Raw genomic sequence first — 25,292 nt, forward strand, 5'->3', positions numbered from 1 at the left:
ACCGCTTGTCAGGCCATGCTGTGGTGGTGTCCCACATAAAGTGGAGGAAGATCAACACAAATGTTAGCTCAGGGCCAGTCCTCCTCAGCAAAAAGAGGAAGATTGGCATGAATGTTAGCTCAGGGCTGATCTTCCTCACAAAAAAAAAAGAAAAAATATACCAGAACCTCTGGTTTGGTCTCCCACCTGGCTCAAACACAAATTGAATGGAATGCACATTAGACGCCACAACTCAATTTGTTTGGTGCCACGTGGAATAAAAGGCCGTTTGTCTTTCTGTCACTCATCTGATAAAGCTCGCAGAATGGCAGCACCCCTGTGGTGCCAACCTCTCTCCAGGGTCTCAACTCAGGAAAGGTCCCCAGTTTCCAGCCACTCAGATCCCCAGGGCTGGTACAGGTGGGCGGTGTTGCCTGGTTTCCTTCACATGGGTCTACGAATGCCAAGCACAGCCACCACATGTGGAGGGTGGGAAGTTGGGGAGCAGTGGCCCCCACGTCCCAGTCTGGCTGGACATCTCCACAGAGGCCTTGGCTTCCCCCGCTGGCCTGAGAGGCTCTGGGCCTCAAGCCAGCCCAGTGCCCGGCTAACGGTCCTCCCAGCAGGCTGGCTCGGAGCTGGGGCTCCCGGGACAAGGCTGGGCATTGGGGATTGGGGACCAGGCTGCAGGACAGGTTCCCCCATCAGACAGCTCCATCCGGGTCCCGCTCAGCAGCCTCCGTGGGGCTGGGAGGCCCAGGGCCGGCCCAGCGGCCACAACACCCGTGGACAGAGCAGGCTTCCTTTCTCTCCCCGCACCCGATAGCCGCCTGCTGCCTTCAGGGCCCTCCTGTGTGGGGCCTGACGAGGAGTCCAGTACCAACTGCAGCCCGTCCTGCCAAGTCTCCGGATAAATATTTTTATGGAGGCTGAAATAGCTCCCTCCCTCGGGCTGGTTTTTGGTGGTAAAGCAGTTGGAGGAGGTACAGGGAACGGCCTGGGTCCAAGTCCTGGGACGTCACGTGGCCTGTGTGCCCCCAGTCTTCATCTGCCCGGAATAAGACTTGCCTTAGAAGTTGTTGCGAGGGCTGAAGAGTGCGCTGAGAAATAAGTGTCGACCGCCTCAAGGGTGAACTTAGACTTCTGGGCTCTATCCCTCTGTTCCCTGAACATTCACTGGCTCACAGTCTGGAGGGGCCGACAGACCATGAACAGTTAACACGGACAAGACACGATCAGGGATGTTGCAGAAGCGCAGAGAAGAGAGAGGAGCGGAGGGGACCTCAGAGGGGCGGTGCTGCAGGGGCGCCAGGTAGAGGGACCCGGCACCAGGCACATCATGTGCTGGGGACCAGCAGGGTCGTCACGTCTAAGTGGGTGTTGCAGGGAGTGGGCAGGTGCCCAGGCTGTGCCCTGAGGGCAGCAGGGCAGGGAAGGGGTCAAGGAGGGCAGGGGCGTGGCGGATCAGCACGTTAGCACCTGCCCCGGCTGCAGGTGGAGAATGGAGCAGGGCAGGGGCGAGCGGACAGAGAACCTGGGCAGGCAGGGGCTGGGGGCCGGGGCTGGGGAGAAGCCCACGGTTCTCATGCCCCTGCCTGCTGCCCCCTCCCTGGCCAGGTGCACCTGATGAAGCCAGACGCAGTCCCCAAGGCGTGCTGCGCGCCCACCAAGCTGAGCGCCATCTCCGTGCTCTACTACGACAGCAGCAACAACGTCATCCTGCGCAAGCACCGAAACATGGTGGTCCGGGCCTGCGGCTGCCACTGAGGGACCCCCACCGCTGCAGCGCTTCCCCCGGGATCGGGCCCCTGGCCAGAGGCAGGAGCCCTGCAAACCCAGCCAGCGGAGGCAGGGTTGGCACGGGGGCCCTCAGACATCAACATGTCTGTGCCCTTCCCTCCTTCCGGCCAGGCTGGATCCTCTCCAGGCCCCTCTGCCTCCCTCCCCTGCCTGAGCTTGTGACAGACCTCTGGCCTCCAGTCCTGGTGTTCCGAGTCATCAAGCGGACTTCTACCCCAGCCCCTCCCCCCAGAGGCACGTGCTGACTAGCTCTTTGGGGTTGGCACGAAAGTCCTGTCTGAGGACCTGTCCATGTCCATTGCTGGCCTAGGCTGTGGGCAGATGTGGGATGAACTGAGAGCACCTGGAGCCCAAGATGGCCCCCTCAGGCCCTTCACTACCCATTATAGGGTTTGCGGATGTGTAGATAGGGCCTGGGCCACCTCTGGTTGCCTGCCCTTCCCAGGTGCAAAACTGGGCATTTCTTGGTACTTCTGTTGGAGAGCGTGGAATTACCCTCAATGTTCTGTATTTGCGGATCTGAATTACCAAACTGCTGACCACAGGGGAGGCATGTGGGTCAACTCAAGAAAGAGCTGAATGAACTACAAGATTTAGGCCAATGGCATTTATCTTCCCCTGTCGTCCCGCCTTGATCTGCCTCTGCTGCCTGGGGCAGACGTGCAGTGCACGGACATTTTGCCTTTGGAGAAAAAAGATCTCGGAGAATTCATCGACCTGTCTACCTGTCACCATGTTGAACCGTCGGGAGCTCAGCTCTGTTGAAAAGTTATCTTTTTGCGGAGCCAAGGACAGTGGATGCATTGGGTGGCCCCAGATGACAGTGGCCAGCACAGATGACATAATTTCCCTTGCCCTTCTGCATGGCAGACATCAATAATCAACCCTGATATTTTTTCTTCCAATCTGGACAGAATTTCAAAATGATCAGCACAGAACTCCAGGCAGCCACTGCCAACAGACTAGATTTGGCATATGAAGTGAAAACTGTCTGCCATCTCCTGCTAAGGAGCAATCCATTCCACCCAGAGCAATGCATCTGTGACCCTGGGCAGCCTGTGGCCAGGTGTGGGGTGAGGGCAGGGGCTTGTCAGCACCTGCTTGTGTCCAAAGTTGTCAAAGACAGGCTGGTGACCAAAGTTTGTGTCACCCTGTGTGCCCAGGAGCCCTGTCCTGTTTCTTGGGGCCTGGGAGCCAAAGAAAAGGCCCCTGTCCCAGGGGAGCGACAGGCAGTAATTAGGCTGAGCTGGGTGGGGAGGTTCCCGGAAACCACTGTTCTCCTTGGAGCAGCCGCTGGCAGTTGGTGTTTATTTGATTTCTGACTTGTTAAGCCTGTAATTTACCTGCTGGAGCAGACAGAGTCCAGCTGCCCAAACCCTGAAATACTGTGTCATTTAAAGCAGATCTTGGGCCCGCCCTAACCCACAGGCACAGCCCGGCTGAGGCCATGTGTCCAAGGATGCGCATCTCTGGAATTCACTCTGCACCGAGGAGGGGCTCTGGAAAAGCAGGGCTGGCAGCAGGGGTGGAGGCTGGGGCCACACTGCGGGACAGCAGCCCCTCTACCTGGACCCAGAATATCAGGAGACCCGTATTCTGGCTGCAGCTCAGCCACTGACTGACTTGGTGCCTGGAGAAGTCCCTTTTCTGATTGAGGCTTGTTTCCCATCTGTGACATGAAAACATGGGACCTCTTCATCTCCAAAGGCCCTTCCAGCCAGAGAATGCCTGCCACCCTGACCCGTTCCTCTCGCACAGTCAGGACATGGCCTAAGCACCCGGCTGCCGTAGGACACGAAACCCACCATTTCAGGGCCTATTGAACAGCTTTCTTCTCCCAACATCAAGAGCAGTGGAGGCTGGGAAACTTCTGACAAATGTCAGCGTTTGGTCTCTTCAATGCCTAGCACATAACCTGGCATGGCTTGGGGGCGCCAGGAAAGTTTGTGAAATGAAGGTATTGAAGATGTGGACTGCTTGCCCATCGGATGCGAAGAACAGGAATGTAAGGCTCGTGATACGACTCCCTTTTCATGTGGTCAAGCTGCAAGTACTGCGGTCATGGCCTTCCCGAGAGACTTCCAGCACCTTCAGCCAGCCAGGCGGTCACCAAATGAAATCAAATAGAAAGAGCCTCGGAGAAGGGAGGTAATTATGGACACAAAGCCAATGAGGTGGCAGTGTTCAGTTTTCAAGGCCATCTTGTTTACCTGGATGCCTCTGGCAGCCCAGGTTACATTCAAGGCTACACATTAGAAGCAGAAATAAGGGCCATCAACTCAGGCCCACTGACAGCAAAGAAAATGCTGACAGGAAGGGAGAACACAAAGGAATAGCCAAGCCTGGGGCCATTCAGGGTGGGGCGAAGTGCTCTGTGCCTCAGTCACAGTTCAGTCCGGGCCCTGATGCCAGCTCATCAGGCAGAGAAACCCCTATGCTTTTGTGTCTCTATGTAGGGAAGTGGGTAACATGCTCCCAGAAATTCCCTACAATTTCACAGGAAAGTAGGCTGTGAACAGGAGAGGGTGGGTTTTGGAGCAAGCAGACCTGCTGGCATCAAATCCTGGCTCTGCCTCTTGTTAATCTGACCCAATTGTGTAACCTCTGAGCCTGCTCCTTCCTCTGTAGAATGGGTATTGGTTCTGCCTTCGCAAGGCCATCGTGGGGATCAGATCTGTCCACAGAACATTCAGCACCGGGTCTGCACATGTGTGCTGAATGAATGGCATCCATTAGTGGTCTTATTTTAAATGAATTTATAAATTTGGGCCTCCTCTGTGTGCCTATTAAAAACTCACTCCTCCCAGAATGTGTCCAGGAGGTGCTGCTGTATTTACTTCAAAGCTGTACTTTTCCTAAAAAATCTAAACTTGGTAATCTCTTGGGATGAGGTGTGGACTTGCATCCTCCCCCACCTGTGGAAGGAGTCCTGGCCAGCAGTTACCTGCAGTGGCCAGGGCCTCTGCTGAGGACGTGGCAGTGTTGTGCCCCTGCCCCTCCCACAGTGCTGCCAGCAAGTGCTGCACCCACCTGCAATCTCACAGGAAGCTGGTGGGGGAATTTTCTGGGGCTTCTCTTCTTACTAGGAAGACTTGAGCAAGCATTTGGCCAAATATTACATGTGTGCCGGGGAAATTTTTGAAAATAAAAAACAAACATGCATAATCCCAACACACAGAGATAACCATTGTCAATAATTCCTTCCCGTCTGTTTTCCTTGGCACATTATATATGTCTTTATATATAAATATGAATACTTTACAAAGTTAGGATCATACTCTGTACTGCTGGGTGATCTGATTTATTCAATCTATGATATATTTCAAAATTTTCTGTTATTAAACATTCTTTGAAAACATAATGTGTAGTAGCATTCCATCCCTTGACTTCTGCCTTAGTACTATCACTTACAAACCAGGTCTCACCTTTCTTTCCCCAGAGGGCAGGTGTGGGGCCCCCATGACCCTACCACCCCGAGCCCTGCCCAGCATCAGGAAGCCAGGCAGCCAGGTACTCAGGTCACAGAGACAACACTTGCATAGACACCGGGCTGGCCATTAGTCTGGAATCCCTGGACCAGGCACCTCACCTCTGTGGCTCAGGTCACCACCCATACAAGGGTCATGGGTGGACCCAGTGGGGTAACTTCTGGGGAGGCCCTTGCACAGCACAGGGTGTGCTATCACCACCTGATGGTTCTCGCCCACTGGCCTCCTGGCCAGTCCACTGGTCCCACCTTCTCAGTGCAACCAGGGAAGCACAGCAAGTGTCAAGGTCCCACAACCTCGCCCCTTGTTCCACAGGGCTATGTGACCAGTCATCCCTGCTGGGGCCTTGGGCCAGCCTGCTCCCTCTCCCCACATCATCCCCAGAGCCAGCCATGCTGAGTACTTCACACACATCCTCTTCCCTCCTGGATGTCACACCAGCCCTGGGCAGCTGGCCTACTCCTGGCCTCACTGCTGCCTATCCTGACAGCTATGACTGACCACCAGTGAGAGGGACACCTAGGTTAGGAGCGAGGGGCCCTGCTAGGAATACTGCAGGCAGTGGATTCCAGCCACAGGAGTGGGCCCCAGCAAACCAAAAAGGTAGAAGCCCTACCTGAAGGCAGAGACCCAGGCTGCCAGGGGTAGGGCTAGCATCCATCCCTCCATAGCAGCTGGCCTGGGGTCACTGGGGTCACTGGGGCCACGGGCCAGCAGGTTTCTCCCCTCCCTGCCAGGCTCAACCTGATCTCAACCCAAAACGAGAACCAGCCCAGCCCAGCAGTTTCTGAGTGTTGAGACTTGATCGAGGCAGAGCTACTGACAGGCGGCAGGGGAGCAGGTGTAGCCCTGAAGGAGGTCTCTGGTGACTGCCGGGGCTCAGCCTCAGCACATGAGAGATGCTGTGAGGTGGCCTGGTGAGCCAAATACCAGCGTAGGGCAAGGGACCAGCCCAGCACAAGCTACAAATTGTGGCGCCAGAGTTCGACTTCCAGGTGAGACTGGGGCAGGGAGGGAAGTTGGAACCACCTCTGGCTCGTTTCTTACGTCTCCCCAGCACCAAGCATAGGCCTGGCAAAAGAAGGGCCTGGGCACTCTGCAGTAGTACATTGTGACTACTGGTTCAGCAAATGAGTAACACGGGAATGGGTCACTAAGACTCATTACGGGTACCCACTAGGCTCAAGACAAGCAGGCGTGAGGGCAGGAATGGAGCCTGGCTAACCCAACTCACCTACCTGGCAGCAGGAGAGACAGGAGACAAAGGTACTTGTGCACCAACTCTGACCTCTGCTGCCCTGCAGTGGTCCCACAAGGACATGCTTCTGGGACAGCCTGGGGAGGACGGAAGCAGCAGCAGGGGAGGTGCTCTGGTGTCTCACAGCTGGACGGCCCAGTCAGAGCTGCAACTTCCAAAAACACCTGGGACCTGGCTGGCAGGTAGCAGTACAAGAACTAGGATTTATTTTACAAGAAGCTTCCGGGAGCCACACTGGTGGGCCCAGGAGAGGCCCTGGCAGCAAAGGCCTGGAAAAGGCCACACACAGCCGTCCAGGGTGGGGAGAGTGGCACCTGTGCCAGCTCCCAGGCCCATGGCCACGCTTGGGAAAGAGCCCAGAGCAAGCCCAGGCCGTGCCTGCAGAGGAGCTGCCCACGCTGACCCCGAGGAAGGGCCATGACACAAACCCTGCTTGTTGCACACGGGACACCCTCAGGCGCTGGTCCCCCGGGGCTGACAGCTCCTGGATACACAGTGGCAGCGCAGAGAAAGCGCCCGTCACACGTACTCCCCACAGTCGGAGATGATCACCTTCTGCTTTGGCTTCCCATCCTTGCTGCCCTGGGCCTTTGTGGGAGGAACAGAAGAGGAGGAACAATCAGGGGAGGCAGGGTGGAGGGGAAGGAGTGTCTCAGGGATACCCACCCCGCCCCCACTCCCAGCCTGAGCAGAAGCTGCCGGGGTCCCTCCCCCGCTCCAGGCCACAGAGTGCCTCGCTAGCTCTCCTGCAGGGCTGTGCACCAAGGGCCGGGGTGGCCACCACCTCAATCTGCCACAAGACATCTAGGCCTTCTGTGACCTCCCCAAACACCACGTGCCTGCCATCCAGCCAATCCGTCTTGTCACACGTCAGGAAGAACTGGGAGCCACTTGTGTTTGGGCCGGAGTCAGCCATGGAGAGCAGGCCTGGGGGAGAGAACAAACACGTCAGTTCCCTCCGCCCTGGCTCCTTCAGTTAGGCAGGCTCAGACTCTGGGACACACAGACCATGCGAATGCCTTGTCTTCTACTCCTTCGATAGTCAATGAAATAGTGAACAGGGTTGTTTCAATCATTTCATACTGGTTTGTCCTTTCATTCATTCATTCAACAAATACTTATTGTCTACGTTGCACCTAGGCCCCTGCTGAGCCCTGGGGACACTGGTCCCAGCCACGGTGGAGCTCACAGTCTAGTGGGAAAGAGTCACTCAAATTCAAGGTTGGTTTAACATCCCAAAACTAATCAATGTAATACACTATATCAATAGAATAAAGGACAAAAACCACATAATCATCTCAATAGATATGGAAAAGGCATTTACAAAATCTAACACCTTTTCATTATAAAAACACTCAACAAAGGCCAGCCCCATGGCCGAGTGGTAAAAAGTTCCACAGCGTCCCAGGTTCTTGGGTTCAGATCCTGGGCATGGACCTATTCCACTCATCAGCCATGCTGTGGAGGCATCCCACATACAAAGTGAAGGAACACTGGCACAGATGTTAGCTCAGGGCTAATCTTCCTCAAGCAAAAGAAGAGGAAGATTGCCAACAGATGTTAGCTCAAGGCGAGTCTTCACCAAAAAAAAAAAAAAAAAGAAAAGAAAAATAACACTCAACAAACTAGAATAGGAGGGAACTGATAAAAGACATCTACAAAAACCACATGGTGTTTTCGCTCTAAGATCAGGAATAAGACAAAGATGTCTGCCCTCACCACTTCTATTCGACATTGGACTAGAGGTTCTAGCCATAGCAATTAGGCAAAAAAATGAAATGAAAGGCATCAAATTGGAAAGGAAAATGTAGAGCTATCTCTATTTGCAGATGACATGATCTTGAATATAGAAAATCCTAAGGAATACACTAGAAACTATTAGAACTAAAAAACAAGTTCAGCAAGGTTGCAGGATACAAGATCAATATACAAAAATCAACTGTATTTCTATACGCTAATAATGAACAATCTGAAAATGAAATCAAGCAAACAGTTTCATTTGTAATAGCATCAAAAAGAATAAGATACATAATTAGGAATAAATTCAAAAGAAGTATAAAACTTACACTCTTATAACTATAAAACATTACTGAAAGAAATTAAAGAAGACCTAAACAAATGGAAAGACATCCTATGTTCATGGATTGAAAGATTTAATATTGCTAAGATGGGAACACTTCCCAAACTGATCTACAGATTCAGTGCAATCTCTATCAAAATCTCAGCCAGGTTTTTTGCATAAATTGACAAGGTTATCCTAAAATTCCTATGGAAATGTTAGAGACCCAGAATAGCCAAAACAATCTTGAAAAAGGAGAACAAATCGGAGCACTCGCACTTCTTGAATTCTAAATTTACTATGGAGCTACAGAATATAAGACAGTGTGGAAATGACAAAGAACAGATATATAGCTCAATGAAATAGAATAGAAAGTCCAGAAACAAACCCTTACATTTATGGTCAATTGATTTTCAACAAGGATGCCAAGACAATTAAACAGGAAAAGAATAGCCTTTTCAACAAACAGTACTAGGAAAACTGGATACCACATGCAAAAGAATGAAGTTGGACCCCTTCTTTCACACTATACACAAAAATTAACTCAAAATGGACCTAAGACCTACATGTAAAAGCTAAAGCCATAAAACTCTTAGAAGAGGGCCGGCCCCGTGGCTTAGCGGTTAAGTGTGCGCGCTCCGCTGCTGGCGGCCCGGGTTCGGATCCTGGGTGCGCACCAACGCACTGCTTCTCTAGCCATGCTGAGGCCGTGTCCCACATACAGCAACTAGAAGGATGTGCAGCTATGACATACAACTAGGGCTTTGGGGGGAAGAAAATAAATAAATAAATAAAATTATAAAACTCTTAGAAGAAAATACAGGAGTAAACCTTCATGACCTTAAGTTAGGCAAAACCTTCCTAAATACAACACCAAAAGTACCGTGCCAAAAGAAAAAAGGAAATTGGACTTCATCAAAATTAAAAACTTTTATGCTTCAAAGGACATCATAAAGAAAGTGAAAAGACAACCCACAGAATGAGAGAAAATACTTGCATAGCAAATATCTGATAAGGGACCTATATCTAGAATATTTAAAGAACTCTTACAATTCAATAATAAAAAGATAAATAACCCAATTAAAAAATGGGTAAAGAATCTGAATAGACATTTTTCCAAAGAAGATACACAAATGGCCAATAAGCACATGAAAAGATGCTCAACATCATTAGCCATCAGGGAAATGCAAATCAAAACCACAATGAGATATTACTTCACACCACTAGGACGGCTATAATAAAAAGGACAGGTAACAACAAGAGTTGACAAAGATGTAGAAAAATTGGAACTCTCACAGACTGCTGATGGGAATGCAAAACAGTGCAGCCACTTTGGAAAACAGTCTGGCAGTTTCTGAAAATATTAAAAATAGAGGGGCTGGCCTGGTGGCGCAGCGGTTAGGGGCTCGTGTTCCACTTCGGTGCCCAGGGTTCGGAGGTTCAGATCCTGGGCGCACACTGATGCACCACTTGTCAAGCCATGCTGTGGCAGCATCCCATATAAAGTAGAGGAAGATGGGCACAGATGTTAGCCCAGGGTCAATCTTCCTCAGCAAAAAGAGGAGGATTGGCATCGGATGTTAGCTTGGGGCTGATCTTCCTCACAAAAAAAAAAAAAAAGAAAACAATTAAAAATAGAGTTATCATGTGCCCAAGCAATTCCAATTTTAGGTATATATCCAAGAGAAATGAAAACATATGTTCACACAAAAGCTTGTACATGAATCTTCACAGCAGCATTGTTCATAACAGCCAAAAACAGAAACAATCCAAATGTCCATCAACTTATGAATGGATAAACAAATTGTGGTATTTCCATACAGTGGAATATTAATTAGCAATAAAAAAGAATTAAGTACTGATATATGCTATATCATAGATGAAACTTCTTGAAACATTATGCTAAGTGAAAGAAGCCAGTCACAAAAGTCTACATGTTACATGATTCTATTTATATGAAATGTTCAGAATAGGCAAATTCATAGAGACAGAAAGTAAATTTGCGTTTGCCTAGTGGGGGATGAGGGGATAGGGAGTGGGGTTTCTTTTTGGGGTGATGAAAATTATCTGTGGTGATGATTGCATAACTCTGTGTATACATTAAAAACCACTGAAATGTATAAATAGGTGAACTGAATGGTATGTGAATTATATTCCAATAAAGCTGTTAAAAAAATAATTACGCTACAAAATAACAAAGGCTAGTGGCACAGACATTGGCTCAACAAATGGGAGCACAAGAGACAGTCACCCGAGACACACTGGTGACAGGAGACACGAAAGCTTTCTAGAGGAAGTGATGTCTGAGTTTAGTGTAAAAGGCCCAGGTTTGGCAGGGCAGAGGGGGTGCAGCAGGAGGAGCTGCAGCCCATCTGCGGCAATGAGAAAGCCCACTCTTCACGGCTGGGCCTCTAGATCATGTGCTCCCTTTGGATGGGGACTGTGTCCCATTCCAGTCTCAATGCCAGAGTCCATCAGGGTGTCTGACACATAACAGATCTGACCTATGAATATGTTTTTTTTTTTTTTTGTGAGGAAGATCAGCCCTGAGCTAACATCTAATGCCAATCTTCCTCTTTTTGCTGAAGAAGACTGGCCCTGGGCTAACATCCATGCCCATCTTCCTCTACTTTATATGGGTCGCCACCACAGCATGGCTTGACAAAGCAGTGCGGCGGTGCGTGCCCGGGATCCGAACTGGCGAACCCCAGGCTGCCGCAGTGGAGCACGCACACTTAACCGTGCACCACCGGGCCAGCCCCATGACCTGTGACTATGTTTTAAATATTTAAATATTCAACTATTTATTGTGTGTTTACTATGTGCCAGATGCTGTTTCAGAAAAAACCGGTGAACAAGAAAAACTGAGTCCTGCCCTCACGAGGCTGACATTCTCAGAAGGGAGACAAAAAATAAATAAGTAGAAGAATAAATTTATAATAGTTTCAGATAATAAGTATATGAAGAAAAATAAAGCTGACTAGAAGAAGAGTGAGATGACAGGAATGCCCATTTTAAAGGTAGGCCTCTCGGATGAGGTGACACGTGCGTGACACCTGAAGGAAGTGAGGGGTGATCCCTGTGGATATTGGAGGAAAAATGCTCCAGGAGAGGAAGTGGTATCTGCTGAGGCCCTGAGGGGAAGTCAGCTCTGGGTGTCTGAGGAACAGTAAGACTGCCACAAGGATGCAAGGGGCAAGGAGCAGCACACTCAGTGAGCTTGGGGAGGTGCAAGGCCCCAGGCCAGTCAGCTCTGCAGGACTAGATTCTACACTCCATGTGGCCATGGGAGGGCTATCAGCAGGAGAATGGTGTGATTGGATTTATGTTTTAAAACGATGGCTCTGACTACCTCTCAAAGATCAGACTACGAGAGAGAAGAGGCAAGAGCAGAAACAAGGGGGTCAGCTTGGTGGTGGTGGAGGAAGGGTGAAGAGTGGCTCCACCAAGAGGTGATTTGAAGACATGATCTGTCGTATGGGTGACGGAGGAGATGAGGATGAGTCCTAAGTTTCTGACCAAGTTGCTAGGTGGATGGTGGTGTCATGACTGAAACACGGAAGACGGGGAGGAAGAGTTCAGGGGAGAAGAGGAAGAGATGCTCAGGCATGTGGAGCGTGAGACACCCGTGGGATGTCCAGGGAAGAGGACAGGGAGAGACCGGCATGCAGACCTCAACGTGGGCAGGGTTAATTCAGGAGATGAGATGCGAAGCCCTGGGATGGGATGGATTCTAAAGAGGGTAATGCTGCCCCCTCGAGGCTATTTGGAAACGTCAAGGTATGTGTTGGTTGTCAGTAATACTGGGGTGCTACTGTCATTAGTGGGAAGGAGCAGCAACTCTAGATGTCCTGCAATGTCCCCCCTAAGGCAGAATTATTCTAAATCCTCCTAGACTCTATGCCCTGACAAACATTCATGCAGATGACAAAAAATCTGTTCATAATGATGTGAGTCTAGACCCTAACTCCACTTGACATATAAATCCAAAGACTTATGTTCTTGCATTGAGTTCATCCAGAAATAGACCTACCACATAAACTGAAGAAACATTTAATTTCTTTTTGCTCAGAATTTTACCAAGAGATTTTCACTGTTTCAGAAAATCATCTTGATTTTCATTGTTTCAGAAAATCACCTTACTGTGACTCTGCCAACACGATACACCTGTGTCAGTCCACACCCCTAACAACAGCTCCAGGCAGAAGGGCACATGTTTAAATAGTTCATATAACATAGTTGTGTCCAAGCATCTAAATAATGAAATGCATATTATTTTATTACACATTACTTTCCATTATAATTATAGCATAGTACTAGGTTTTTAAAATTTTGTGTTGGAAGGATATATTAGCTATGGCTTTCATTTCAGCTTAGTAAAGTATTAGTTCTAAGAGGTGGGCCCTGGGCTAATAGGTTCAGAGCCATTAAATAAAGAGCGAGGTCAGAGAGGAAAGAAAATCAACGGTTGAGCTTGGGTCCCTCCAACAACTTAGAGGCAGCAGCAGGAGAAGACAGGAAAGGAGACTGAGGAGGAAGAGCCAATGAGGAACAACGAAAACAGCAGAGGGAGGTGTCCGCCAGCCATGCGAAGCAGGGACTCAAGAAGAGCATGACTCAGTATCAAATGCTGCTGAGAGCTGGAAAAGAGGCTGAGGTTTGACCGCTGGCGAGATGGAAGCTGTTGGCATCTTTGACAAGAGCAAGGTGAGGTGGGGAAGAAAGTCTCACTGGAGGGGCTGAGGGAAGAAACAGAGGCGATGAGTCTACATAACTCTTAAGAAGTTTTGCTAAAAAGGGACCAATGAATTGGAGTGGCAGCTGGAGGGGGAACATGGGGTCAGCCTTTATTTTTTTAAAGGCTGGCAGTGTTGCAGCATGCTTGTACGCCGACGGGAGCGAGGGTCAGCACAGAGGGAAATGGAGGATGCAGGAGAGGAGGCGACGGAACTAGTGTCCGAGTGGGGGGCTGGCCTCAGACGGGAGCCGAGAGCGAGTGCACCACCGCAACAGGAAGGAAGCAGACGAGGCAGTGAGAACGACGCAGACAGGGTAGCAGATGGGGGAAGACAAAGTCCTCTTCTGCTTCTATTGCTCAGTGAAATAAGAAACACGATCATCAGCCGAGAGGGAGAAAGTATGGGGGCAATGGCTAGAAGTCTGAAGAGTGAAGAAAAGGAGTGTTTTCTTCTCAGACTCTGGATGAGAATCAACTGCAATCTGAGAAGACTGTTGGGCTACGCTCAAGGCGCCCTTTAGACCTCCGCCACTCAACTCGAAGGCGACCAGGTAGCACAGGCGTGTGCCTTTCTCCAGGAGACAGAGAGTTTTGTTCTAGGTGAGGAGGAGAGGGCAAGAGGAGGCAGTGAGGCTGGAAGGCAAAAGGGAGGGAGGCATCCAGTGACGGGCCGTGGGATGGGAGCAAGGCAAACAGGGTGGAGGTGGGGTCGGGATGCATGGACGGTGACCATGTGAGAAGAATACGATGCATTCCAACTATCAAAACCTCAGAGAGGACGTTATTGTGACAATGATGAAATCTGAGCATGCATTATACATTAGATTATAGTATTGTATCAGTGTTCATTTTCTGATTTTCATAATTACATTGTGGGAATATTAAAAATGCCCTTGTTCTTAGGAAATGACACGCTGAAGTATTTAGTGGCTAAGGTACATGAGATCTCCAACTTACACTCAAATGGTTCCCTCAAATATACATTGTCTATAAATATATACAGAATGACTAGAATAGTGGGGAACGATGGTCACCAATGTAAACAACTGGTGAATCTGGGTAAAAGGCACATAAAGGTTTATGAGAGTTCCTTGTTCTATTCTTGCAACTTTTCTGTAAGCTTGAAATTACATAAAATAACAAGTTATAAGAACACCAATAACAACTGTAGCAGCAGAATCAGGCTACCATGCCTCCTCCTCTTAAAAGGAGGCAAATATGAACTTGCATAAGCCAAAATAAAAAACAAAGAAAAATATTAGAAGCATAAAGCTCTAGCCAGGCTGAGCGCTTCTCCTCTGTTCACAAGTCTCCTCCAGACCCCCGAGCCCTCAGCTGGAACCACAGCCCCTCATTCCACCCAGCACAGCCATCCTGCCCCAGCCTGGCCCCACTTGTCACACTCACTCGTTGGTCCCACCTGGTCCCGTGTGTTTGAGGATAAAGTTTTTGTCATCAAACTTCTTCCCGTAGATGGACTTGCCCCCGGTGCCGTTGTGGTTTCTGAAATCGCCGCCCTGGCACATGAACTGGGGGATGATGTGGTGGAAGCTGCTCCCCTTGAGGCCAAAGCCCTTCTCGTGGGTGCACAGGCAACGGAAGTTCTCTGGGGACAAGACAGGAAAACGTGCTTAGGTCGAAAAACAAAACAAAACAAACCTCCCTCTAACTAGACTCTGAAAACCATGTTATATTTGTCTAATGTTTATATTTTCATTTTAAACCTCTGATATTGACATCTTGAAGGACTACAGAGGATTCTGGTTAAAGAAGGAGCAGTGAAAACATGCATTCTAGCTCTGCTCCACACTAGATTGGTGGTAAAGCGATTTTTTAAAAGAAAAACCAAACAGGATCTTAGAAGAAAACACCGGGGCAAATCTTTGTGACTTTGAATTTAGCAATAGTTTCTTAAATATGACACCAAAAGCATGGGTAACAAAAGAAAAAACAGATAAATTAAATTTCATCAAAATCAAAAACTTTTGTGCATCAAAGGACACTCAGAGTGAAAAGGCAACCCACAGAATGGGGGAAAATATTTACAAATCATATATTTGATAAGGATTTAATATCTAGAATATATAATGAACTCCTACAACTCAAAAACAAAAACAACCCAGATAATAAATGGGCAAAAGACTTGATAGACATTTCTCTAAAGAAAATATACAAATGGCCCATAAGCACATGAAAAGATGCTCAACATCATTAGTCAGTAGGAAAATGCAAATCAAAACCAGTGAGATCCCACTTCACATCTACTAGCATGGCTATAATAAACAGAAAAAAACAAGTGTTGGCGAGGATATGGAGAAACTGGAGCCCTCATACATTGCTGGTGGGAATGTAAAATGGTAGAAAAGAGTTTGGCAGTTCCTCAAAAAGTTAAACATAGAATTACCATATGACCCAGCATTTCTAATCTTAGGTATACAGCTAAAAGAACTGAAAACAGGGATTTAAACACATATTTGTACATGAATGTTCATAGCAGCAGTATTCACAATAGCCAGTAGGTGGAAATAACACACAAGTGTCTACCAACAAATGAGTGGATTAACAAAATATGGACTATCCATACAATGGAATATTATTCAGCCATAAAAATGAATGAAGCATTGATACACACGTGCTACAACATATATGACCCTTGAAAACGTGATGCTAAGTAAAATAAGCCAGACACAAAAGGACAACTATTGTATGATTCCATTTATACGAAATATCTAGAATATGCAAATCCAGGGAGACAGAAAGTAGATTAGAAGTTACCAGGGGCTGGGGGGAGAGGAGAATGGGGAGTTATTGTTTAATGGGTAGAGTTTATGTTTGGGGTGATGAAAAAATTTTGAAAACAGATGGTGGTGATGGTTGTACAATATTGTGAATACAATTAATGCCACAGAACTGTACGCTTAAAAATGGATAAAATGACAAAAGAAAAAAAATAGGAGAGAGAGAGAGAAGAAACAACAGCAACAAAAAATTTCTGAAAGCTAGAAAACAAACAGATGAAACATAACCGATGGAGCAGACCTCAGAAAGCTGAATCTTAATGCCTGCAAAGGCAAGAAGCAACTCGACTTCTGCTGCAGAAACATCAGAACCTCAGGCACAAGGGTGGAAGCAGGTCTAAACACACTAAGTCTGGCTGAAAGCCTGTTTAAGAAAGGAGCTAACCCCCAGACCCCCTCCCTTCCCCAGCCTGGCTGGAGGTCCACTCTCTGGTAGGTTAAAGCAGAGGGGCTCTGGGCTGGGACGCACTACACAGAGCTGAGGGCCGAGGTACCGTAATGACAAATGGAGACTAAGTACAAGGTTATATACTGCCCATCTCCCCACACCAAGATGGCAAACAGACGGAGACTTGAGTCTCCTCTGGGGACTCTGCTCTGTCCAAGAGAATGTAACTCAGGGATATCGACATCCAGGATCCAACAGAGAGAAAATCACCCTACAGTGGAAGCCTCAGTCAGCAAGCCTTACCAATGCCCAGGGAGTTTCCAAGCAAATTTTTAGGGCCCCAATCTTAAATATGAGGAAGGCAACTGATGTGAAAAGCAAAGACCAAAACAAACAAACAGACCCAAACAAACGAAACCAAAACATCCCAGGAAAAAGCAACTTGAAACATAAACTGTATAGGAAAAAGAAACTTTAGTAATACCCCCAGATCAAATGATATTACATCCATGAAATAAGCACAGGGAGCTATAAAAAAGAACATCTAGAAAGGTTCAGAAAGAGAGAAGAGAGAAATCAGAAGAGACAAAAGCAAAGAAATATGCAAGGAAATTTTCTCAAACCAAAAGATAAGACTGTCCTGATTGATGGGTGTGGTACGCAGAATAACGGCTCCCCAAAGATGTCCACGCCCCAATCCCTGGGGCCTGAGAACATGTCATGCTGTACACGGCAAAAGCTCCTTTGCAGGTGTGATTAAGGTTATGGACGTTGAGACGAGGAGAGCAGCCTGGATCATCCAGGTGGGCCTACGATAATCACAAGCCCATAACCAAGAACCTTTCCCAGCTGAAGTCAGAAAGAGAGGGCTAGAGAGAAGCGATGGAAGAGGAGGCGGAGAGATTCAAAATGTGAGAGGGACTGATCTCCCATTGCTGACTTGGAAGACAGAGGAAGGAGGCCACAAGCCTCGAGGGCTGGGCACAGCCCTCAGCTGACAGCCAGCAAGGAAATGGGTACCTCAGTCTACAGATGCAGGAAACTGAATTCTGCCAACAATCGGACTATCCCCGGAAACAGATCCTCCCCTAGAGCTTCCAGTAAGGAACACAGCAACTGGCCACCATCTTCATTAGCCTGGTGAGACCCGTGTCAGACTTCTGGCCTACAGAACAGGAAGATAATGAATTTGTGCTCTCATACGCTGCTAAGTTTGTGGTAATTTGTTACAGCAGCAAGAGAAAACTAACAGGGCCCGCCGACTATCCAGCACGATAGATGGAAGGAGATCTACCCCAAAGGCACACTGTTTCAGAACACAGGACAAAGAGACCCTCCAAGCCTCTAGACCAGGTTATCTAACAGCTATTAAGCACTTGGACAGTGTAACTGAGGAACTAAATTTGAATTTTATTTAATTTACATTAATTTACATTTAAATAGTCACATGTGGCTAGTGGCTACCCTATTGGACAGCTTAGCTCTAGACAGAAAAAAGAGAGGTTTTGTACAAAGGACCAAAAATCAGAATGACAGACTTCTCTAGAATTCTACACCCAAACTTTTATCAATCAAGTGGGAAGGTAGATATTTTCAGACATTAGTCTCAAAATACTTACCTCCCAAGCTCTTTTCTCCAGAAGCTACAGAGGTATGTCCTCTACTAAAACGAGGGAATAAACCAAAAGGGAAGACAACAGAGGTTCCAACATCAGAAGTGAAAATAGGAGACCCCAGAACAATAGCTGTGCAGTGGGCCGGGAATGCAACCAGTCCAGGGTGGAGGAGGTCAGAAGGCTCCAAGGAGGAACTTCTACAAGAAAGTGAAATTGACAGAATTTCTGGTGTGTTTGGACATGATGAGAGATTTACACAGGCAGGAGAATTTGGGAGAGAATCAGGAATAAATGCATAGGAGACTAAGCAAATGTGAAAACAAGACAATTACGAATTCCAGAGAAAACAAAACACTATTCTGAAAGGAAGTTATCATAGCATGATGCTTACATAGTTAAAATAACCTGTGACCTAACCAAAATTATTGAAACTATATAAGAAGAAGGGTCTAGAAAAGTGATTCAAAAAACTAATAATTCCTTATCGTCTGAGGTGAGAAGCCAATGGATAATGTCTAAAATCAAAAACCCAGGAAGTGGCAACATAAATCTATTACCTACCAACATGGAGGTACAAACCAAGAGACTCAGCTAAGAGTTGAAATCGGCTGCCTCTGAGGAGCAGCAGATGGTGTTGGTGGTGCGGCAGGGGGGGAGGACAGCCCCAGGGGACTGCTGTTTTTCAAAACAAACTTTGTGAAATTGACTTTTTAAATTATATATATATATTTTTTTTTGTGAGGAAGATCAGCCCTGAGCTAACATCCGTGCCAATCCTCCTCTTTTTGCTGAGGAAGACCTGCTCTGAGCTAACATCCATTGCCAATCCTCCTCCTCTTTTTTCCCCAAAGCCCCAGTAGACAGTTGCATGTCATAGTTGCACATCCTTCTAGTTGCTGTATGTGGGACGCGGCCTAGCATGGCCGGAGAAGCGGTGCGTCGGTGCGTGCCCGGGATCTGAACCCGGGCCGCCAGCAGCGGAGCGCGCACTTAACCGCTAAGCCACGGGGCCGGCCTGAAATTATATTTCTATATAATAAATTTTAGATTAAAAAAAGATTAAATAGAAGTCAGTATTTAACCACCTAGAAAGAATACTCAAGAAACCATTAGTTAATAGCAGTTACTTCTAGAGAGTAAGGCTGGATATGGAGAGAGGAAAAAGACTTAAGTTTTCAAGTTATTGCCTTTAATATGGTTGGAATTTATGTGTATGGTATTCTTTTTTTTTTAACCATGAATACTTGTTTACTTGTATTAAAAACAAAAAGCTATTATTAAAAAATAGTAAACCAGCACTTACAAAGCTTCAAAAATCCCTGCTCTGACTCATCTGTTACTAGATCCCAGGATCTGAGATGCTGCAAATCAACTCAGGTCAGAAACAGTGTCAAGGGCACAAGAACTGAGGCACTGAGGACCTTGGGAAGGCTCACAGCACAGCCAGCCACCGCTCACAGCACAGCCAGCCACCACCTTCCTGGCTGTCCTGTCCGGAGCCCTGCTCAACTGCTGTCATGGGAACGACGTCTGAACGCAGGAGCATCGGGATGTGGCCGGCTGGCTTGTTCCCAATCTTGATGTCCATGTACTCCTGAGGATTCGACTGGGCCTTTTTTGCAGTGGGCTCTCCCTGGGCGCAGAAGAAATCGCTAGGTTAGAGAGAACGCCCTGACACCCTGAGTAGGAGAGCAAGTCTTCCTCTGAATACACCCCCAAACCCAGCTGTAGGGAGCAGGCTGGAGCGAGGTGCTGACAGGGAAGGCCTTGGGCCCTTACGGCGCTGCAGAAGGCAGGGGCCACGGCCACAGCACCCAGCAGGACATCTAGCGACAGGAGACCTCAGCACTATCTACTTGAGCCCCACCTCGCAATCATGTTATCTCATCACACCTGCCCACACACGTCAGCTTGTTTCACTCTGCCCTGGACTCACAGAACACTCTTCTGGCCCACAATACCCAACTCTCAGCATCTTCAAACCCCAGTTCAAGCCCACCCACCTTACTCCAGTTAAATGGACCCATAACCTTCTCTCTCTATGCCTAACCCTCCATATTCATAGACTGGCTGGAAGCAAGGGAGGCAGCCCTCTGGCTTGGGCCTAAGTGGTCAGAAGACAATGGAGGAGGTTAGGCCTTGCTTTGTGCTCCAACTGGACAAGGCTGACTAGATGATAAATAAAACATTCAATACAGACCCTCTTGTTTGTTTGACAGAGGAAACTCTATTGTCTTTGACCTCTTTGTAGTGTGGCTTAGTAGGTCAATGTATAGGTATTGAGCTATCAAGCCAAGTAAGGGGTTGTTAAACAGATATGGCTCCTGCCCTTGAGGAATTGGCTATTCTGTGGGGGAGGGATGGACACAAATGTGAGAGGTACACAGATCCTAGAGCTAAACAGCCTTGGTTCAAATTTCAGCTCCATCACTTATAAGCTGCGTAATGTTTGACAAGTTATTTGACCTCATTATGTCCCCATTTCATCACCTAGAATTGGGGATAATAATAGGACCTATCTCATAGGATTATCAATAGGATTAAATATTTATAAAGCACTTAGAACAGTGCCCAGATTAGAGTAAGCAATATCCAAACATTTGTTAAATAAATAATGTCAAAACAATGCAGTAAATGCTAGGATAGAAGGGTACCACAGAAGCCCAGTGGTCATGGAAGCCCAGAAGGGACACTTACCCCCCTCAGTTGGAGGGTTCAGAAAAGTTTCCTGTAGAAGGTAGCAACTGAGCTCAGCTATGGAAGGTGAGTAGGAGTTAGCCAGATAAAATAAGTTGGAAAGGGCATTTTAGACAAAGGAACCACTTATGCAAAAACACGGAGATTTATAGGTAACTACAAACTCTTGTTTCTTACTACATAAAATGGGGATACAATGTAGAGAGATGAGCAGGGTCAGAACATGGAGAGCCCATCTCCCTTGATGGACCCTGGACTCAATCCTATAGATGAGGGGGTCCCTAGAATGCTTGAGGAGAGCCATATTGTCACATCTATGCTTTAGAAAGCTACCCCTGGCGGCTCAGGACAGAAGGGAGCAGGCCTGGGGCAGCGAGACCAGTTAGGAAGCTACTATCATTATTCACAAGAGAGATGACAGAGGCTAAGCCAAGGCAACATGGCAGGAACAAACCGGAGAGGAGAGATTCAGGAAGACTTAAAAGATAAAATTAGCAGGATATGGCAATGCATTAGGTATGAATTATAATGAGGAGTCTAAGATGACACTGAGGTTTCTGGTTTGGGTGATGATGTGGAAGACGGCAAAATTAACTAAGATCCAGCACACGGGAAGACCAGAGTGAAAGGAGAGAAGAAATACACTTGGGATATGCTTTGTTTATTTATGGTGACTGTGGGACATTCAGGCAGAAATATGTAAAACTCGGGAGAGAGAAATATGTGAAACTCGGGATCAGGAAATCACCAGAACATTTAGTGATTATGATCTTCAGACAGGGGACAAAAGTGGCTGAAACTGCACAAGGACAGTGTGGAGAGAGGAGCTGAGGGCTAAGGAAGGAGCTTAGAGAAACACCACTGTTCAAAGCGTGGAGAGAGGAGGAGGAGCCTCTGAATGATCCCCAGAAGCAATGTTAGGATGGTGTATCGAGAAGCAGGAGAAAGTGCCGAGGCAGGGAGAGCCTTATACCTGGTACAGACTGAGGGGAAGGGGCCTCCCTGGAGTCAGGGCAGGAATAGGAAGACAGTGAGCCTGGTGCCAAAGTCTTCAGTGAGGGAGCAGGAAAGATCAGGAGGATGGCGGATGCCAGTGATGAGGGACACCCACCGGCCTTTCTCATCTCAGACATCCCACTCATTCACTGGCAACACAAATACCCGAGCACACACAAGATACTTCTCACCTAGAGCCCTACAAGGACGAGAAACCCAAAGCTTGTTCCTTCAACTCACCCAACACCACCACCCACATCAGAAGTGCCCTGGGTGGAAAGCGCCAGCCTCTGCTCTGGAAGCACAGCCTTCAATCTCACCTCCTGACTTTCCACTTTGGGAGGCTCTGACCCTTTTTCTTCTTTATTCTCTTCAAGAGTCTTCCCAGAAAACTTCTTCAACAAGTCATCATCTGACCAACTGAAGGGAAAGAATCAAACAAACGTTAAGAAAGTCAAGCTATCAGCCAACTGCTAATTAGCTATGTCCAGTTCTTCACTGCTTGGGTCAGCAAAGCGGACACACTACGTGGCTCTCATGCAGGCAGAGATTACCTCTTAGGAACTCCCAGGCCAAGGAAAGTTGTCACTGGGAAATGTCAGGCCTTCAAGTCCAGCTCTCAGCAGAAGCAGATGAGAATAAGGAGGAGGGACAAGGCCGAGCCAAAAGGGAAGCCCCAGCCGTTGTCAAGGCTGGAAAAGCACAGTCTACGTCCACCTCCAAAAGCAAGACTTTCATGAGGACAATGCCTCTAACTCTGCAAAGAATCTCGAACTCTTCATTTCCATGAAGGTGCTGCACTCTCTTCTCCACTATAAACCACTCTACTCATGTATATACTACTACCACAGACAGGAATGAAAATGTAACAGAGGCCAGAGCCGAGGAGATGATGGGGAATCCACGGTTGCCCCCACTCACCTGGTCTGGAAGAGCCTTCCTTAATCCTCATTGGTTTGGCCAAATTGACAAGAATTGTCCACCCAAAGAGCTCAGATTCATTCTGAAAAGATAGCAATACAATGAGCTGCTTAAACCTTTTTAGGTTAAAAGAACACCTGATAGCTTTCCATTTACTTCTAAGAAGTCTAAGACTCGCTCATGATTAATTCTAATTTGGGAGGCCTGAAGCCCCTGAAGGCAAGCTAAGCACAAAGCTAACCATAAAAAGCCCCTGAGCCACCATACACTTCCTTTCTCTCAACACTAACAAACAGGAAGGTCTGGGCTGGCATGATCTTTGGATTTGAGTTCAGGACTCTGAAATTACACTGGTAAATGCAGTTACCAAGTACCTGAGTCTACGTTGAAAAGCCAAGATCAGCACTGAATTGGAGAAAAATGGTATTGCTGGCTATTGAGGGACACGTTTGATGAAAGAGTAACAGAGAACCTGGAATGAAGTGTAGGAATATTGCATTATCCAAGAATAACTGATACTAGGAAAAAGTAAGTAGACAGACCTTTATAAAAGGTTTGTTTTGGGCCTTTTCATGAAAACTAAAAAAATGTATGAGAAAAGATTTCTTAATTTAATAAGATTTAGGTTATAATTACAGCTACGCCCTTGTTCTTAGAAACAAAAATGAATAAGGTACTAGTCTTATTTCCAACAATTAAAAAAAAATTGAATGACAGCATGAAATGACATCCTTATTTCATATTTAGTCATGAAGACTGATCATAAAGATTAAAAAAAGGGCAAAAACATTTCAGGGTTTTGTGGTAGGCAAAATAATGGGTCCCTTAAAGATGTCCACATCGTACTCTCCAGAACCTGTGAATGTGCTATATTACACGGCAAGGAGGAATTAAGGTTGCAAGTCGGCTGACCTTAAAAGAAAGATATTATCCTGGATTACTCAGATGGGCCCAACGTAATCACAAAGATCCGCTAAATGTGATGAGAGAGGCAGAAGAGTAAGTTTCAGAGTGATCCAGCACGAGACAGACTTGCCCAGCCAGTCAAGAGTTAAGGAATGTGGTCAATCTCTAGAAGCTGGAAAAGGCAAAGAAAATAGATTCTCTCCTCAAGAGCATCCAGAAGGAATGCGGCCCTGCCAACGCCCTAATTTTAGCTGAGACCACAGAACTGTAGGATAATACATTTGTGTTGTTTTAACAAATTTGTGGTAATTTGTTATAGCAGCAACAGGAATTCAAATCATTTTCTTTCGAAGCACCCAACCTGTCATAATCCTTGTAGGTTTTCCCTTCCTCAGTTGTTAACTGGTTTTATTTTCTGAGAGCCTCACTTTTCAATGGCTCAAAAGAGCCTCACTTTTTGACTAGAGCCAACTATGGCAGTTTTCCATAAAACTCTCACACACTTCATGAAACCCTGCCTCTTATTCGAGATTCACAATTGTACCTTGCAATTAACTTACACTCTATTTGCAGTATACTGCCCCAGACTAGAGGTTGGCAAACTTTCTGTAAAGGTCTAGATAGTAAATATTTTAGGCTTTGCGTGCCACATATGTCTCTGCTGCATATTCTTCTTTTTTTTCACCACCTTTAAAAGTACAAAAACCATTTAGCTCATAGCCATACAAAATCAAGCTGCAGGATGGACTTGGCCTATGGACTGTATTTTTTTGTGTGTGTGAGGAAGATCAGCCCTGCGCTAACATCTGTCGCCAATCCTCCTCTTTTTGCTGAGGAAGACTGGCCCTGGGCTAACATCTTTGCCCATCTTCCTCCACTTTATATGGGACGCCGCCACAGCATGGCTTGACAAGTGGTGCATTGCTGCGCACCCAGGATCCGAACCCGGGCTGCCGTAGCAGAGCGCGCGCACTTAACCACTACACCACCAGGCCAGCCCCCTGGTCTATGGACTGTAGATTGCTAACCCATGCTGTAGATAGAAAACAGTCAGGGAGAGATTGGCCAACAAAGATGGTGGTATTTACGCCAATGTTAAATGGGGAAGATTTCTGAATAAGAATGAATTTTATAAGTAGACAGTTCATAGTGAATACCTGCAAAGAATGACAATTTTTGCTTCCTATGTAACTTTGAAACTGTGGAAACTGGAAACACAACACTTGCATGAAGGTCCTGTTTACTTTAAAGTAGCACCAAATAACAGCTTTAGTAAAAAGCAAAGATTTTCGGGCCAGCCCAGTGGCACAAGCAGTTAAGTGTGCGTGCTCCGCTGCGGCAGCCCGGGTTCAGATCCCGGGCGCGCACCGACGTGCCGCTTGTCAAGCCATGCTGTGACGGCATCCCATATAAAGTGGAGGAAGATGGGCATGGATGTTAGCCCAGCGCCAGTCTTCCTCAGCAAAAAGAGGAGGATTGGCAGATGTTAGCTCAGGGCTGATCTTCCTCACAAAAAAAAAAAAAAAAAAAGCAAAGATTCTCCGCCATACCATGCTGTCGATACAAGGAAAAAGTTCATGTCTGCAGTTCAACTCTTCTTGTAGTTAGCACTCAAATAAAAACTCAGTACCACAAGCACAGGAAAAAA

The 25,292-nt window shown here is 47.2% G+C and overlaps 2 protein-coding genes across 2 annotated transcripts in view; one reads left to right on the forward strand and one right to left on the reverse strand.

Annotated features, from left to right (window-relative positions):
• Positions 1-1,981, forward strand: part of LOC131413182 (bone morphogenetic protein 8B-like) — a 31,619-nt gene extending 29,638 nt beyond the window's left edge. The window contains exon 7 of the mRNA XM_058553771.1: positions 1,597-1,981. Coding sequence (XP_058409754.1) covers positions 1,597-1,746 — 150 coding nt within the window. The 3' untranslated portion in view covers positions 1,747-1,981. The remainder of the gene's footprint in view (positions 1-1,596) is intronic.
• Positions 1,982-5,064: 3,083 nt separating this feature from the next.
• LOC131412362 (peptidyl-prolyl cis-trans isomerase E-like) lies at positions 5,065-15,593 on the reverse strand. The gene is made up of 4 exons (XM_058551946.1): positions 15,563-15,593; positions 14,743-14,952; positions 7,365-7,452; positions 5,065-7,113 (listed from the first exon to the last, which is right to left on the reverse strand). Exons 1-4 carry the CDS (start codon positions 15,591-15,593, stop codon positions 7,074-7,076), a joined length of 369 nt encoding a protein of 122 aa, XP_058407929.1. The 3' UTR covers positions 5,065-7,073.
• Positions 15,594-25,292: the final 9,699 nt, after the last annotated feature.

The sequence above is a fragment of the Diceros bicornis genome, chromosome 13, assembly GCF_020826845.1.
Source record: "Diceros bicornis minor isolate mBicDic1 chromosome 13, mDicBic1.mat.cur, whole genome shotgun sequence".
NCBI lineage: Eukaryota > Metazoa > Chordata > Mammalia > Perissodactyla > Rhinocerotidae > Diceros > Diceros bicornis.